We start from the raw sequence: 16847 nt of genomic DNA on the forward strand, positions 1-16847 counted from the left end.
GGGTGAGAGGAGTTGAAGGGAAAAAGAACGGAGGAGAGATGAAGCGCGTCGCGACGGAAGCAGAAGAAAATACCATGAGACATGTGTTGGCATTTATGCCACGACTTATCTACTGCGATGGGTTTCCTTGTTTTACTCGCGAGCGGGTCGCGACCGAGCATCCCCCGGTTATTCCCGGGCAAGTCCCTCGAAAAGTCGAGGGAATATGGCGTCTGCCCGGGAAATACGTCCTCTGGAAGTTTTAGTCCCTCTTAAAAGAATAAGTCGTTAGCTTCGTCGCCTCTGTGGCTCTATGCTTGCGTGGATGCAGCTCGTGTGTAATTTTATATACACAGGAGCGAGGGTAATAATGAAATTTTTGTACACGAGTTTCATCAGTAGCAATTGTTTAGGATGAATGTGATGGTTTGGTTAGTGTTTAGGGGTTGTGTGGAGTAGAACACTGACGGATCAAACTTCGACTGGCTGCAGGGATGGGCAATAGGTGGTTTGAGTGAAGAGAGCGAAGCTCGGGAAAAATGATCCTGAAAATATGCCGCTATTCAACGTGGGTTATACCGCAGCTTTCTTCCCGATGACACGGCGTTTGTTCCATTTGTTTGACGCTACACGGTTATCCGTGATCGGTCCGAAGTTCTTCATTTGTCGAAAAATGGTTCGGAAGTGTACCAATACCACGCTAAATCCGTTTAACCCCTTGACGTACCATTTTCTTCACAGTTACTGCGATTAGGAATCTTTCAATTGGTATAATATCTTGGAAGGGACAGAACATTAATGTTTATTCTGTGCTTGAATTTATTTGAATGCTTACATATTAATGACAAGAGATTAGAATTTTATACCAATTTTAAAGAATAGAATAATATTTATACTTAATAATCGATTACTGTAATTTTCGAAGGTAAATTGTAATGTACGAAGGTAAATTTCATTTCTGAAATTCCTCCGTGAATTGCAAGACCAGAGCGGGGGCTCTTTGGGAGCCGGGAAGAATCGAATCCTATCGAAAATTAATCCTCTTACGTTGTCGATCAACGGCGCAACTCGATACACCGGTCCCGTTGAAAGCTAAGCTTCACGGATCCGTGAATTTTCGACGCGTTTTACGAGACCACTCTGTGACGATGCTCCTTTCCCCGTTTATCGGCTGATACAGTCCGCTGTTCCCAAGTGATAACGACCGGCCCCCGACTCTCTCTCTCTCTCTCTCTCTCTCTCTCTCTCTCTCTCTCTCTCTCTCTCTCTCTCTCTCTCTCGGTTGATTCCCGCGATCTGTGCATGGCCAGATGACCGATAAAATCCATTTTTGGTCGGCCATTTTACCGCCTTTCACGTTCCGCCGTGTGTGCACATGTCTCTGCGAGGTAACGTGCGATTTGAAAGGACAGCGAATTGATCGCGCTCCAAAGTACCAACGACTGACTCCCCACGGTTCACTGACTCTTCACCGGCAGCACCGCGCGCCACGCCGCGAATGATTCATGAGAAGACATCGGCTGGCAGTGTGATCCACTGTCCGCGAGATACACCGGTGATTCATGAGCCCTCCTTTTAACAATTGCTGGAGAATCGAAACCGCACTTGAACGCTTCGTCGGTCGAGTTTACGCTAACCCTGCATTTAACCCTTCCGAAAGGGTAAAGACGATACCATACCATGGTAATTCCGAAAATACCAGCGATAACAAAGGCATTTTAGTAACGAGACCAAGACTGGAAAGATAAAATTTAACATAGTGAACTAATAATAGTTTAACTCTTTAGCGTGTTATAAGATATAGTGACATTCAGTTTATTCAATGTATTAAAAAACAAACATGAATTTCAAAGCCTAGTCAAAAATTAGCGTCGTCTATATGCCAAAATTATTTTTATAGACATCGTTGTTATATGAGTCACGGGACTTAATTTCATATGCATAGAATACATTTTGTTATATAAAATGGAGATACTAGAAGTCAGAAAAATTATTTTAAATTTGCAGTTAATTATTTACTTACCTTACGAAACGTATAATATTCTACTCACGATTTTATAAATAATATAATTTCACTTGCATGACAAAACCAAACGTAATTCTACTTACATTGATTCCTCTAACAATAAAAATGATCAATTTATGTTCTTAATCATACGCTAACGTTGTTCCACATATTCACATTAAAAAAGAATTCTACTTCTTTGATTGAACCAAGCAGAATCTCGCTCATCCGGCTAAATATCGATTATTCGACCTATCGGACTTCGATTTCTATGGTTTCTATGATCCAGCTGCAGGATTCATAATAGTTCAATATTCATCCACTCGTCGTGAATGGTCGAGAACGTTTGAAAATCGAGGCAGCGAGGCAATCGCTTTGCCACGGAAATCTTCGGTTCCGTGGCACAGGATAAATTTAATACGATTTATTGCAAATCGAATGCGCGAACCGCACTTAAATATTGATGTATGCGGTGTCAGAATATTCGTGGTCGCGTCTGCACCGTTAAACACGTGGAGGCGACCCGAACGATCAGTCTCACGTATGGGTGCTCACGAGATCGAGCATGCGGGATATATTGACGCTTGACAAGGTGGTGGATTCAGAATGCAAAACGCCTCGAATATCTTTAATACTATTGCAATATCGTCTTTCGCTTTCTACTTTTAAATTGTTACAATAAACTTGTTACAATACTTCACTTATTACAATATTTTATTCGATCATTGTATTGTGTATATTATTTCCATTATACAATTTTATTTCTATTTTCACTTGACTCTTAATACTGGGACTCAGCATTCTTATAATTTTAACTATTGTATTAATTAAATAGTGTAGATGAATTGTATCAATTTTTGTGTGACAAAAAAATCAATGACAGCTGGAACGCGGATTTTTACGCATTTATGCCATTATTAACCCCTTCTCCTACCATTTTCTACATAGCTACAACGATCAGAAGTTTCTCGATTACAATAATTCTAAATCTAAAAAGATAAACAATTTATATTTATCATGTACCTACATTAACTTAAATTATTTAAATATTAATCAGAGGAAATCAGAATTTTATTCAGACTAAACAAAACTACGTAGCATTGATATTTAACAGGTTATCTCTAAAACTTTCCATCACGTGTCAGACACGTCAAAGTATAGCAAGGGGTTACGATAACGTAAGGTCGATGACATTCCTATATTATTTCAACATTAGGGAAATGTTTAATCGATCTAGTCATCCGTAATCTAGTAATCACTTTCGTAATATTCTCAATATACGAGAGAACAAAGCTTCGAATGAATTTCCAGAAACTGTTGGATTTGTTCCAACTTATTAAAATTAACAGAAGAAGAAATCAATTTATGTGATCGTTGCAGATTAATCGCAATTGATTCAGACAATTGTAATTTTCCATAAAGATCTACAAGAATAAAGCAAATGATTAATATCGTGCTAAACCCTCGAGAATATTTAGAAGACACAAAGTGATCCCGTAATGACAAGAAACACAAGTTTCATGATGCCGAACGACAGAAAGTCGGATCCGTGGAGAATTTATATTCTGTAGGATGCCGTTGGACCACGTCGAAATTTCTGGGTCGGCTTTCCCGCCGCCACGATATGGGAAATCGAATGTCGCGAAGGAACGCGTCGTACGTTCGTCGACGTACTCGCGATATCATTTTTCACGTCGGTTTCCGTCGATGGCATCCCGCTGGCCGCGCGCGCGAGCGCGCGTGCGCCCCTTCCGTGTTCCAGAGCGAATTAATAACGGTAATTTTTAAAGAGAACGCGTTTCGATCGACGGATGTAAATATCCAGGGGAAATTTAAACGGTAATCCTCGGACACGAATGCTTAAAAGCATGGAATTATAATTCGAATCGGTTACAGGATCGCGCGCTCGCTTGCGCGCACGTATGCACACGCTCCGACGGTGTTCCCACTGTTTGAGTTAATTCGAATCACGATCAAACAAAACTGGGTATTATCTCGATTCTCGTAACGCTCGTATCGTTTAATTCGCCCGGCCGGTAATTGTTCCGATGCGGAGCAAAAATCCTCGGTATTCTGATAAATCTAAACACGCCTCGTGCGTGAGAACATGAAGTTAATAATATGGCGTGATGCGGCGAGCGGAAGAGGGTCGAGACCTGTGAAAGTAATAAATTCGAAGGTGAAAATTAAATATGTTATCCGTTAGATTAGATTTGCATTAGAACTGTTCCCTTCGAATTGATTCTCGCATTTCTGTGTTCCACGTGGTCACATATTACGCGAATTATTAATTAATTAAAAGAATCAATTCTCGACACAGAATATAAGGATTAGTGAGGACGAAAGGAGATATATTCTGATTAGCGGGTTACAGGGTGTTCCAGGTTTATTCTTTGATCAATTTCCTTACTAACTTCTATGGCGAGCAACGGAAGCAACTCTGATCAAATGAAACAACTAGTACTATCAAATTTGGCGTACGAATACTTTTTGGAGCCACTATATTCGCAATGTATACAATGTATACAATGGATACGTAGATTCGATTATTTTATATGGATGCGCTTGTTTTAGATCAATAACCAAAGTAATAAAATTTTTCGTTATATTTTTTAACCTTTTCAGGGATACTGTCACGTGTGTGCACATTTAGTTTTCTCAAAATTATGATCATTCTAAGTGTAAAGAAAATGAGAATCAGTTCATAGAATGAGAATCAGTACCTCAACATTACCAACAAAACCTCATCGAATAAAATAAAAAAGGAACAATTAAATAGATTGTTCCCTACTATGAAAATTCATAATCAACTGAAGAATGTGAAGCTTAAAATAACTAATATTCAGTTATTGACCCGTTTGAGTTAATAAACCACTGTAAAGCAAACCGAAGAATAGACCTGAAATTCTACACCCTTTTGTACTATAGATTATTAAGCAGTCAATAATGAACATAGAAATCCTCTTCTCCGATTGACCGATGATTCTCTACTGAGACAGAAATCGGTGCAGATTGAACGCCGAATAACATGGTGTACACACAAGCGCTTGCTTAAAGAACTAAACAAACATGCAATGGTCATTACTGTACCTTTCATCGCATCTCCAACAGAAGCGTACCCTAAGGGCCACTCTCATTGTTATCTTTGTCGTTGAGGAGCAGCATAAGCTATATTCAGATCGATGCACAGATAGGGATACTCAACTCGGATCGTAAGAAAAGATAGAAATGCGCGTGCTTGACAAAAATTTGAAGACACGACTTGGGATTCTGTGATCAGCGAAGCGGCTCTATCGGTCGTCTACGTGTCAGAAAATTCTAGAGGCGTCTACGATGAAATCTCGCACCCGGGAAAACGGCTCCATGAATGACAGGCCGGCGTACTGCGGGGGCGTAAAGCAGCGCCACGGTCCGATTTCCGTCAGGAATCCGCTGTATCGAGGCTCGTGAATCATTTCGAGACACGTCGCCGACATTTGATTTGCCGAAGCGCGCTCGTGCGGTTCGCTAGAGAAGGAAACTGCCCCGAGACGGGCTCCAGACGACTGCGCCTGCATCTTCCAGCTAGAGATCGAGTTCTCTCTTCATTTCCCTCGATTGATAAGCCAAGGTCCTCTGTGACTTTAGGACCTCCAGGACATGCAGGACATCCATTGCTCTCAGTGGAAGATGCTTCGCGTTTTAACCCCTTGCACTATTACGTCTTTCAGAGCTACGATGATTACAACTCTTTCGTCCTTAATTATTTCCTCGATGCCATCAGATGATTCTAGTGTCCCGATTGTCCTTGTTTACTTTCATTCCCAGATTTTGATGACAGCTGATACAAATATTGTTTCGATTTAACCCCTTCCACTACGATTCCTTTCACGCTGTGTTAATTAGCATTTATTCGTTCTTAATACTTTCTTTAATAGGACTAGACTATTCTTATTTTTTGTATTGCTTTTATTTACTTTCGTTTCTATACTTTGATAACAGAAGAATTAAATTTGGTCTGAATTTGAAATAAATTAGTATTATTCATATTTAGTAGGTCATGTATGAAATCTTTATCAGAGTTGGGATAGACGTCGTGGTAAACGGTCGAATATTAAGTTCCCCCTTTCGCGAATAAAGAGTTTTGTTGTTATTAAAGTCGTGACGTTATTATTCAATATGCCGAGACTGCGCTCACGCAACAATACCATCAACAGTTGGAGTTGCCGAATGATCCCACCCATCCTGCTGAGACATATCACCAGACCTGAAAAGTTTGTCTCAATTAAAACTCACGTCTACGCCGAACTTCTCGAAAGCTCTCGCGATTAGATCTGGATGTTCGAACTTTGCCGATATCCGGTTAAGTCTGTTAATCACAACCTTTAAGGATTATTTAACTTTCTACTACCGCTATCAACCGAATGAGTAATAGGGAATCCCGTAAGCTCGGTACTCGAGCTCGTCGCGTCTATGCGAAGGAACGTAAGACTTGCCTTTTGCGTGTTAGTTCGGTCCTAGAACTACGGCAATTGCTAATTCATTTATTTAAAAAGATTGAAAATTTAGGATTTTAGGCTTTTGAAATTGAAATTAGGTGCTGTAGGGTCCAAAAGGCCTATAGCTTGAATATTTAATCTTAAACGTTAACAATTGTAGAAGTACATTGTTAGTAGGATATAGTCTAGAGAAATGAGAAATTTTCTTTGAATATCCAGTATTGTATCCGTGAGCTTGATTGAGTGAAAATCGAATTTTTAGGAACGAATGCTGCGGTTCTAAAGTTATAAAATACTCGATCGATTTGTGAAATACTCGTTCGATCTGTGACCGTGGAAACGCATGTCGAAATGATTGGCACCTATTTAAGTCCAAATCGCATCAATCGTAAAAATAGCTAGCCAAGCCTGAATAAAGAAAGTTCCTCGGACGAAACAGCGGCTTTCATTTTCCAACGGAAGAAGAGGCGGTTCCTCCCCGGTTTCTCAGTTCCCAACACACTCGGCTGAAATATCTTTTTATCGCGATGAAAATTTAACGAAACATCGCGGGGAGTACCTTCATTCAGGAAGTAAAATTCTCCCGTGGAAAACCGTTTCATTTCGTCCTGAGCCACTTTAACGGGATCACGAATAATTCCCGGGGTTTTGCGATGAAGCAGAGCAGCGCGCCATCGTAAATTCTTCATTACACGTCTGGAATTTTATAACTCGATAATGCACAGCCGGGCGAACTGGGGGGGGGGGGGGGCAACGGATGGGTTGAGCGAAGCAACGCGAAAGATACGAAGACGATTCGGAAACTTTTTTAATGGAGTTTGCATTATGAGGTATCATAATGCCCGTTCTGTTGACCATTAAGGGCATTATACACGGAACGCATTTTAAAACTATTTTAATGAAAACCAAGCAGTCGTCTTCGTTTCGAAGTTTCTCCAATCGAATAGGAAAAATACACTGCAAGGAGTAGCCTGTACATGATGATTATGCGAACGAGATTGTGATAATACCTCGACTATCCGGATAATGAAACACTTGTCTAGATTAAATGCCAGATTAATGCACGAAACGTATATATCAATAATAAAGAATTTAGACGCTGCAGGTTCGGATAATCGAGATCCCATCGTACATTGAATTCAGATTGCTGAATTGTAACGCGGGAAGTGTTCATTCCCTCTGGAAATTCGCTGAATACTATTGAGATAGTATTGAGTTCGTGATAATTTAGCGCTTCGTGTAATTCACAATTCATCTGCAAACAGTATTACATTGTTCCGATATGTTGAAGTAGGGAAACCCGGAACGTATCCATATAACCTTGCGCGGACTCCAGGTGCACGCGTGTACTATAATCCCGCAACCCTGCATTAATACAACCTTGAAAGGATTAACTTCGGGGAATGTCTGACCAAGTCTCTCGAATCATTCTTCGTTGCTAAGTTTCTTATTTTAGCCAGGAAAATCGAATGCAGATAGATTTTATTACATTTTCAAAAAATTGAGTTCTAACATAATAAGTGCGTACTAAGTTCAATAACATAATCATTGGTATGATTTTATGATTATACTAGTGACATGAGCGAAGAGTAGAAGCTCCAAACCTCGACGTACCACACAAATGTTTGATATTTCAAACGTTGTTTGATAGAAACACTACTACACAGGGTACTGATATTATATATCTATTATTGATAATTAATATCTCTTATTGAGCTTCAATACTATTATATAATTTTTTAAATATCAATTATCTTTCGCGATTAATAAGATCAAAATAGAAACGAAAATGTAACATTGAGCTAAATTTTTACGGCCAAATCATCGCTCGCTAAAGTGTTAAGACTATAATGGTAAATAGAGTAAACTGTGAATAAAATGGCACGACGTGTAACGCGTGGAGCAGACAAAACTCGCAACAGTATTGGATGCCTCTTGAATTTTCTCATTAACCAATATAACAACTTCTTCGTTACAGGTAGAAACCAAAGACCTCTATCCGTGATCAAAATATTCCGCTATCGTTTCGCAGGTAACCGACCGAAGATGAAGAATCATTATCGAGCCCATCAGCTCTCGGTGTGGTTGCGGTTGGTCCCGGAGCTCCATCGCGCCGGAATGGAGGACGTAGACTCCCGACACAATCTCTTCCGCGGACACTCCGACCCCAGCCTGTACGACGGGTCGGTGAGGCCGGACCCATTAAGCAGGATCAGCGAAGAGTTCAAACGTAAGAACGTGACCGTGGAGCCGCCGGCTACCACCGACTACAGCGTCTCAACCTGCGCCAGCTACATACAGAGCACGAATCTTCAAACCGTGCACAACGCCAGCACCGACACGTTGGCCAGCATGGACGCAGCTGGGTGCGTAACAAGCAACCTTGCCCTCCCCGCTAGAGACCTAATGAAGACAGACGTTTTACGGTGAACCCGTTCCCTTGGCCGGAATCCTTTCCAGGCACCGACCGGAACATCGCCGCGTTCCCGGTTGAATTGCGGTTAACTTTGTTAGAGTCGTCGGCAACGATGATAATAGAGCCGGATTCCCCGGCAACTGTTTCGCGTTCTCCATTAGACCTCAAATTAATAAGTTTCTCATGCATGCTGCCTACATGGCTCGCGTCTCACTTTGGGATTGCAAGCTAGAGCAGTGTTGGACTTCATCCCCTCTCGGTTTTTGTTTTTTTCTTTCTTTCTTTTCGCTTTCCGTTGTTTCATTTGATCATTTCGCTGCATTATAACGTGGACTTAGCGTATCGTGTCGCGCAGACTTTCTAGGGATTGCAAAAAGTTTCGCGGGATTTGTAGGGGATCTCAACCATTTTTAAAAGACTTCAATTTAATTTCGATTTAGAAGAAATGACTCGTTATTACAGTGCAAGGGGTTAAATAAAAATTCGCTCACTCACTTCGGTTGTCGCGAGGAGTTTGTAATCATGCAGTAAATATGTGTTATATACAAATAAGCACCATAAGCCCTGAAACTCTGGGAACTCCGGCAGAGTATACTTTTCTCGAAATACCGCAATTGGTAGAAACGTGTTACTACTCGGTCGTGTTCTGACAGCGCGATTGTTTGAACAGGTACGCAGCGTACTCGACCGCTTTGAGCGTGACGATCGCCATTGGATGCAGCTTGCTGATCCTCAACGTCCTCATTTTCGCGGGGGTTTATTATCAACGGGACAAGACGCGGCTCGAGGTGAAGAGTCTCCAGCAGCAACAGATGTTGAATCAACAGTGCGGGCCACGAGGCTTCACCGAGCTGAAACAACCGCCCCCGCCACATTCCCATTTCCCCGGGGGCGGACAAGTCATCGTCGACGTTGAGAACGAGATGCTAAGAAGGTATTGTGCTCGAGGAAATCATGGTTCGTTCAAACGTATAGTCATGATTCAAGGTTTAAGCTACGCTTGACCAGCTTACGGTGGAACGTATCAACGAAAAGGTGGCCACCGGTGTTCCGGCTACGGCATCCCTTAGATTGTTCATTATAATCCAATTGGGCCCATACGTGATCCACAGGACTTGTTTACCAAAGCCATAGATTATATTATTCTGTGATCTTAGACATTATGCGAATTATACTTTCATTTTAACACATTATCTACCGGCGATCGTTTTATTATAATTCCGACAGTCTATAATTTACAGTTGATAGCTGCTTATTAAATTGTTTAGTGGGTCTAGTTATTTTCGTAGTATAGCAACAATTTGTTCCCAGTATCATTACCTAATTGTTAGATTTCGCTTAGTATAGTATAATAATTGAGAATTCCATTAATAAGCAGCCGGTGGATAAAGTGTTAATAGGCCAACAATTCTTTAAATAGAAGACATATTCGTAATGTAATAATTCAAAGGATTTTAAGCTGATGCTTTTATTATGAACGATCTATATTTAACAGAAAATAGTTTATACTTTTAAACTGCATATCGCAGACTTGCTGCAAAGATGACGTGCTTCGAAAGATTATGCTTTATAAATGAAGATAAAACTGCTTTTGAACTTGGTTATACATTGGTTTACTAATCAGATTGTTAATATTTGTAACGTTACACTGGCATAGAATAAATTAAGTATTTCGCTTAAGTATCTTTTACTCAAATTATAAATAAATCAATAAATATGTATATGTAGATAAATTGATTAAGTTGAATTGCGTCATTGTTGCAGCGTGACTGCGATACGTTTATATTGGTTACAAAATGCACCTTTAGTCTAGACAGTAATCAGCGACACCTTTTGCAAATAGTCGTAGATAAAAATTTATTTGAATCATATAATTCCCAAATATATTTGAGTTTCTTTTTATAAAAAGGAAAATTCTATACGAAGTTTCTATAAAAATTGAATTACAACCTTGTGAATATATTTTACAGAAACAATTTATTTAGTCAACACGTGAGAATATTTTATCTAGAAATTAATATTCTCTCTCTTGTTGCTTTCAATTATAACACAACGAATTAATTTTTCATTAAGAAAATTATATAATCGAAATGATAAGAATCGTCTACGAAAAAACGTGTTACTATAAACATGTTTCAAAAGGTGAATCATACAAAAAGACTATTATTCTGAAAAGAGACCCAGGTGTATATTTGTATTATGTTGAGTCACAGGCGCGTGGATCAATGAAAAATCTGTTGAACAATACAAAATGAATATAACTTAAAATAAAATAGTAAAAGGACGCTACTTGTGGCTTAATAACAATTATCCATGTCTTTCTTGCATCTCTCATCCTGTCGATACATAATCGCCAACAGTTAATCACGATCCCCTTGTAAATAAACTGTTCATAATTATGAAACGAAAAACGTCAATCGTGTAGAAGCTCAATCGACCGTATATCTGTCCCAATAATGGCTACCCCCCCCCCCCCCCCCCCATCAGCTGCACGACCGTAAATTTATTTAACAAGATGATTGCATCTCTCGTTCCGAAGTGTTACGGTGCTCGTAACAATCGATCGTGGTTACAGGAACGTTATGAAAGGCCCTCCGAACGATCCCAACACGCTTCTCCAACAGGGCCAGGGAACTCACACGTTGCCTCATCAACATCACTATCAAAAGCAACATCAGCAACAGCATGCCACTCTTCCCCGAGCTTCCGTCATACAGGACATGAGCGCACAAACCCAAGTGAGAGTCTATCGTATTACTCGGCCATTACCGGAGAATCTGTGTTAATCTGAACCTTCAATCCACCTCACACGTCCTTATTATCTTCTCGACCTTAGCATTTCTCTTCTCTTCCTATCTATTCCGAAATCTTTTCTTCAATTTTCAATTGTTTTGTTAATATTTTAAATAACATCAGTTTTATAATGTTATAAAGCAATGACAACGTTATTTATAATTTGATAGATTGCTGGAATTATTAACGTCCTATTGTGTTATTAATATTTTATGTGGTAGCAATTTCAATTGTGTCAAGGTTTCAAGGTTTGAAGATCGAGATGAACAGTTGAGAATTCCTTTGAACACTGTTCAAAAGTGATAATAATTTTAGCTGTGATTCAGTAAATTAGGTAGTTTACTATTATGCAACAACCGCTTCTATAATTCTTTAAAAGTAATGTCAATTTTATTATATAATTCGACAGATTGCTGGAATTATTAAAATCTTATTATATTATTGATATTTTTCGTGGTAGCAATTTCCATTTTAAAGATCAAATTACGTAGATTACTATTATGCAACGAGTTTTTGTGAAATCATCAAGCCTTCTTACGTATACCTCAATTATTAAAAGGTGTATTAATTGGTTACTGGTAAATAAAGTATTGTTACATTGACTGTCAACCTAGTAATTTCACGAAATCTATGTAATCGAAGCTATCTATTGACTGAAAGATCAATTTATAAAATTTCAAAACCGAGTAATTTTGTTTCCTTGATAATCGTTTACTAATTAATCGACACAAGAGGTGGTAGATTTAGTATTGTAGGATTTTTCCAGGTATGAAAGGCAGAATGGTTGTGTGTCACAAAATGCTAATGAATGGGACGGATAGGGACAGAGTGTTTGGGCGATTTCGAGTGGCCTGAGTCTATTGCTTAGATTCCTCCAAGTTCTGCGTGGCCGAAAGATAGAGTGTGAGTGAGCGAGAGGGAAATAAAGAAAGGAAGAGAGAGAATGAGTAAGAATGAGATAGCGAGTGAGGCAGAGCGAAAGAGTATGAATAAGAGAGAGAGAGAGAAAGAGATTGAGATTGAGAGAGAGAGAGAGAGAGAGAGAGAAAGAGAGAGAGTAGGATAATTTGGAAAAGGACTGGTTAGGGTCAGAAAAACGAGCGGAAAATGTAGAAGAGTCATTGTAGTTGTTGAAGTCGTTGTTGTTATTGAGTCGTTGTCGTTGTCGAAGTTGTTGCGTTGCCGTTGTCGTTATTATCGTTGTTGTGAGTCGTGGAAAGTCGTGAACTATTAATAATAAACTAATCTTGTTATTGTTAATCGGAAGCTGTCCTTTGTTGTTTGTGTTGCTTTATTTATTACCGCGGAGTCACGAGGGATTTATGTATCTCTTATAAATAATCCCTACAGTATATTACTTGCAAATAGCTCCGTTTTTGAGACTATCCATATAGATGATGTTGAATCGAATGATTCTTTGACATATATAAATAAAAGTGCAACAACGAAAAGCAAAGCAATATACTTGAATAGCTTAAGCAATATTACAGCTTACAAGAAAAATACTTCTAGGTTACAATCTAGGTTAAAATGCTTATATAACATATTCATAAATTTCGCACAGTTTAAAGTATTTCTAGAACAATTGTCGACGAAACTATACCCATTGTGATCGGTAAAACGCATAACAAAATTGATCTTGAAAATAAATTGACGCATCAATCAAATTTAATAATAAACGGGCGAAACAGGCGAAATTTGATCTGGACGCCAATAGGCGCCTACAGTAGTCAAAGGGTTAAGTCCTAAGATTTATTTATCCAGAGTTTGTTTCAGAGTTTACCGATGAATGAGAGCCGCTGAGTGTGTATCGACGAAACTCCCAAGCATCGAAAAGTCAAAGTGATTGCTGGCCGGGGTGTATCGAGCTCGAAACGACTTTCGGTTAAAGTAAACGAATCAGCTCGAAGGAAAATAGCTGGCCCCTTCGCTCGTGGAAGTTAATTCTCATAAGATCTTCATCTCGTTTAAGAAAAGCGAGGATTTGGCTGGGAGGGGGGGAAGGCGATGAGATTCCCAGCGAAATTGAAATCTCCGGTAAAAATGAAAGTTGAAAACGGGGCCCGACGAGACGTCGCACGCGACGCGACGGAGTACGAGAGTTAACGGCCGGTCATTAAAATTTCGCTTAATGAAGTTCACGTTCGTCTCGGATCCGTGTGCTCGCGGAAATTTAGTAACGAGATAAAAGGACGACACTGTCCGTAAGTAGAATAATGACCGATGAAGAATGTCGGACGGCTCGCCGTGTAAATTTCGCCCGGGTGTGTAGCCCCGGCTTAGAACTTTCGAAAGTTTCGTAATAGTATTATGAATTAAAGTTCCGGAGGCCTTTCGGTCGTTAACAGAACTTTTATAAATCAACGAGCAACGGTAAAATTTTCTAACCCCGTTCCTCGTCTGCTCGCCCCTCCCTAACCGGCCATCTCCGATCTCGTACCATTTGAAAATAAACTCCCCCGTTTATGGACAATAGGAGTCACGGTGGCCTGGTATTACAATCCCTCCTTTCTTTCTTTTTTTAAGAGCTCGACGTTTTCTCAATTAAGAAGTGTCCGGGCGAAGCACCCTGATCGAGTTTAACAAATTACTAGCAGCCGGAACTGGCCGTCTCGTTAAACATTTAATGACATAATATCCGGGGCAGTGCCCCTGCTAACTCGTACCGTTACGAGATCCCCCGCTAAATATTACGAGAATTATTAAATAAAGATTTCTTCGACGCTAATTCGCGGAAACTTGGAGGAGCTCGCTCTTGTCCCCGGTTAAATTCAGCTCCCTCCAGGATAATCGAACTTCGAAACGGTTCTCAGCGGTTCTCATTCAAACCGTTTCTGTAATGACACTTCTCTGACACGTTTGTTTCTCAGAGACAGTGTCCCGTGATTTTTGTAATTGTTCTCTTTAGGGAACATTTCTACCTTGACGGTTTGAAACATTTTTAATTTTAAGAGTAATCTGCTACGATTTTAATCACACACACACACACACACACACACACACACCATAGACGAACTGTTAAAATCGACCACACTGTCATAATACCTCGAGAAGCAATCGTTAAATCTATGCTTTCAGAATTGACAAATTAAGGAATGAGTTTTACAGTCATTTATTTCTCACTGTTTCTGTTTTGGTCTAATTCAGAAATAGTCACTGTAGTATTGTACATCTTCAATTTAATACCTACAGTACGTGAAAATTGTGTCCTGTACCTATTAAGAAACTCCTATCGTATTCACGAATTTTCCTCTTAGAGATTCTTAAAGTCATATAATTTTCCGAATATTTAATATATGAAGAATCTTTAACTTTCTTGATAGACCGTAGATCTTTATGCAGTGCGTGAAATACAAAAAATAGAAAGTTCCGTCTTTAACAATTTCAACGTATTCGAGATGATATATAGCGATTCTGAAACCCTTTGAAATCCTCTTACCACGTCAAGTTGCACCGTAAATGCCATAAAATCGTAAACTGTTCTTTAAGATCCCGATTCCCTGAAATTCTCTATCAATTGAATAATACAAACCGCGCCTGCATTACGATTCTCCAGCGGAAGTTGGCGGAACCTAATTTCGTTCGACATCGCTGGAGCGGTCGGAAGTTCGCGGTACAATCTCATTATTGTCACGAATCACGGCGGCCGGCGTACGGTGATCGTGAAAAATATGCAAACTTTTTCCCGCGGCGCGAAAACTTGTTGACAATCGTTCGCGCCGATAGAAACTTGTCGGGAGTTCGAGCGATAACCGCGCGCGGGCATAACATCTAGTGCCACTCCAGCAGCTATTCGATTTCTTGTTCCGCGGAAAGTTTTTACGAGATAAAGTGGCAAGAAAAATGATAGGTTTATTGTTTGATCGCGGATGATCGATACACCTCCGCGAATAGTACCTCCTAGTTCTCACGTGTCGCTTTCCAAAAACGTTTTCTATGCACAGTAGTTGACTCAATGCTTTCCAAGCTGTTAAATGGATATAACAGATCCTTATACACATCTATTCAGAAGCAACAAAATTAATGTTACATCGATATAATAGATTTTTATGCTTTCTATCTAGGAACAATAAAAACTTTTGGCGACGCTAAAGTTATGCACCACAGTATATAGTAAATGCATGGATATTCATCATGTAGTTACAAGCTGCCTGTCCGGGATACTTGATGATTAGAATCTAGATAACTGAGGTCACTGATCAAGGCTTCTAGGTGTAAGGTATACCATAATTGAGAAAATCGTTGATCAATGTCGAAGATAGACGAAATATTATTTAGGTAGGCAAAGTAATAATGAAACAATAAGGCATTGTTTCATTCAAGTCAGTAGTTTAATAGATAGGGTACACCTTGAAACCTCGATAAACACTAACGACAATTTACCCGAGTATCAATCGGAATCCGTCACCTCTAATGCCATTGTCATCTTGCAGGGTCCACCAAACGGGTCCATACACCTGACAGTACCAAGAGCTCCACCACCCCCTCGAGCAAAGAGTCCCCCCGAAAACCAGCCCCTGCTGCAAAGCGCCACCGTGTCGAGTCGCGTGTCCCAGGCAACAATGAGCGAGATGCGAGTGTGATGCTTGGACCCCCCTCCGAAGCCAGTCGTCCCGGACGTTCTGACGGCGTCGACCTTGCTGTAAGCATCTCGGCCGTGTGCCGCTCGAGCTCTGTCGAGGGGAATCACGACTCGATCTGAAGGGGTAGTGGCAGACACCTTCGGAGATCGGAATTCCCTGGGATTTCGAGGCCGCGGCAAGCAGGACTGACGGCTGGCGCGCGGATTCGTCGCATCGCCATTGAGCCATCACCATCTGGCGACGACGAGCCAGCGACTGACGGAGGGGGGAGGGGTAAAACGGTGTCTCGGCCGGTGCCGAGGAACACGGCGCGAAAGACAGGAAAGGAGGGGGCTGAAGACGGAACAAGTGGTGTCCGTCGACGAGGTGTCATCGTGGGATAAAAGATCGGACCACAAACAAGGGGGCCGAAAGAGACACAGACTTTTCAGAGCGACCAATTTGATCTTCGATTTAGCTCGCTCGGAAAGCATCGATCCTGCGCGTTCTCTGAAGGATCCGGACGACGATGACGACGACGACGACGACGTACGTCGAACATTTCACGAAACGTTACGGAACTCTTTTAGATAAGAGTCTCTAGAGGAAATTGT

At 40.5% G+C, this 16847-nt stretch overlaps 1 protein-coding gene across 1 annotated transcript in view; it reads left to right on the forward strand.

Annotated features, from left to right (window-relative positions):
- The window catches only part of Nlg-4 (neuroligin 4), a 401976-nt gene extending 385436 nt beyond the window's left edge, over window positions 1-16540 (forward strand). The window contains exons 9-12 of the mRNA XM_078187796.1: window positions 8495-8828; window positions 9549-9812; window positions 11454-11616; window positions 16105-16540. Coding sequence (XP_078043922.1) covers window positions 8495-8828; window positions 9549-9812; window positions 11454-11616; window positions 16105-16254 — 911 coding nt within the window. The 3' untranslated portion in view covers window positions 16255-16540. The remainder of the gene's footprint in view (window positions 1-8494; window positions 8829-9548; window positions 9813-11453; window positions 11617-16104) is intronic.
- Window positions 16541-16847: the final 307 nt, after the last annotated feature.

The sequence above is a fragment of the Augochlora pura genome, chromosome 2 (assembly GCF_028453695.1).
Source record: "Augochlora pura isolate Apur16 chromosome 2, APUR_v2.2.1, whole genome shotgun sequence".
In the NCBI taxonomy this organism is placed as follows: Eukaryota; Metazoa; Arthropoda; class Insecta; order Hymenoptera; family Halictidae; genus Augochlora; species Augochlora pura.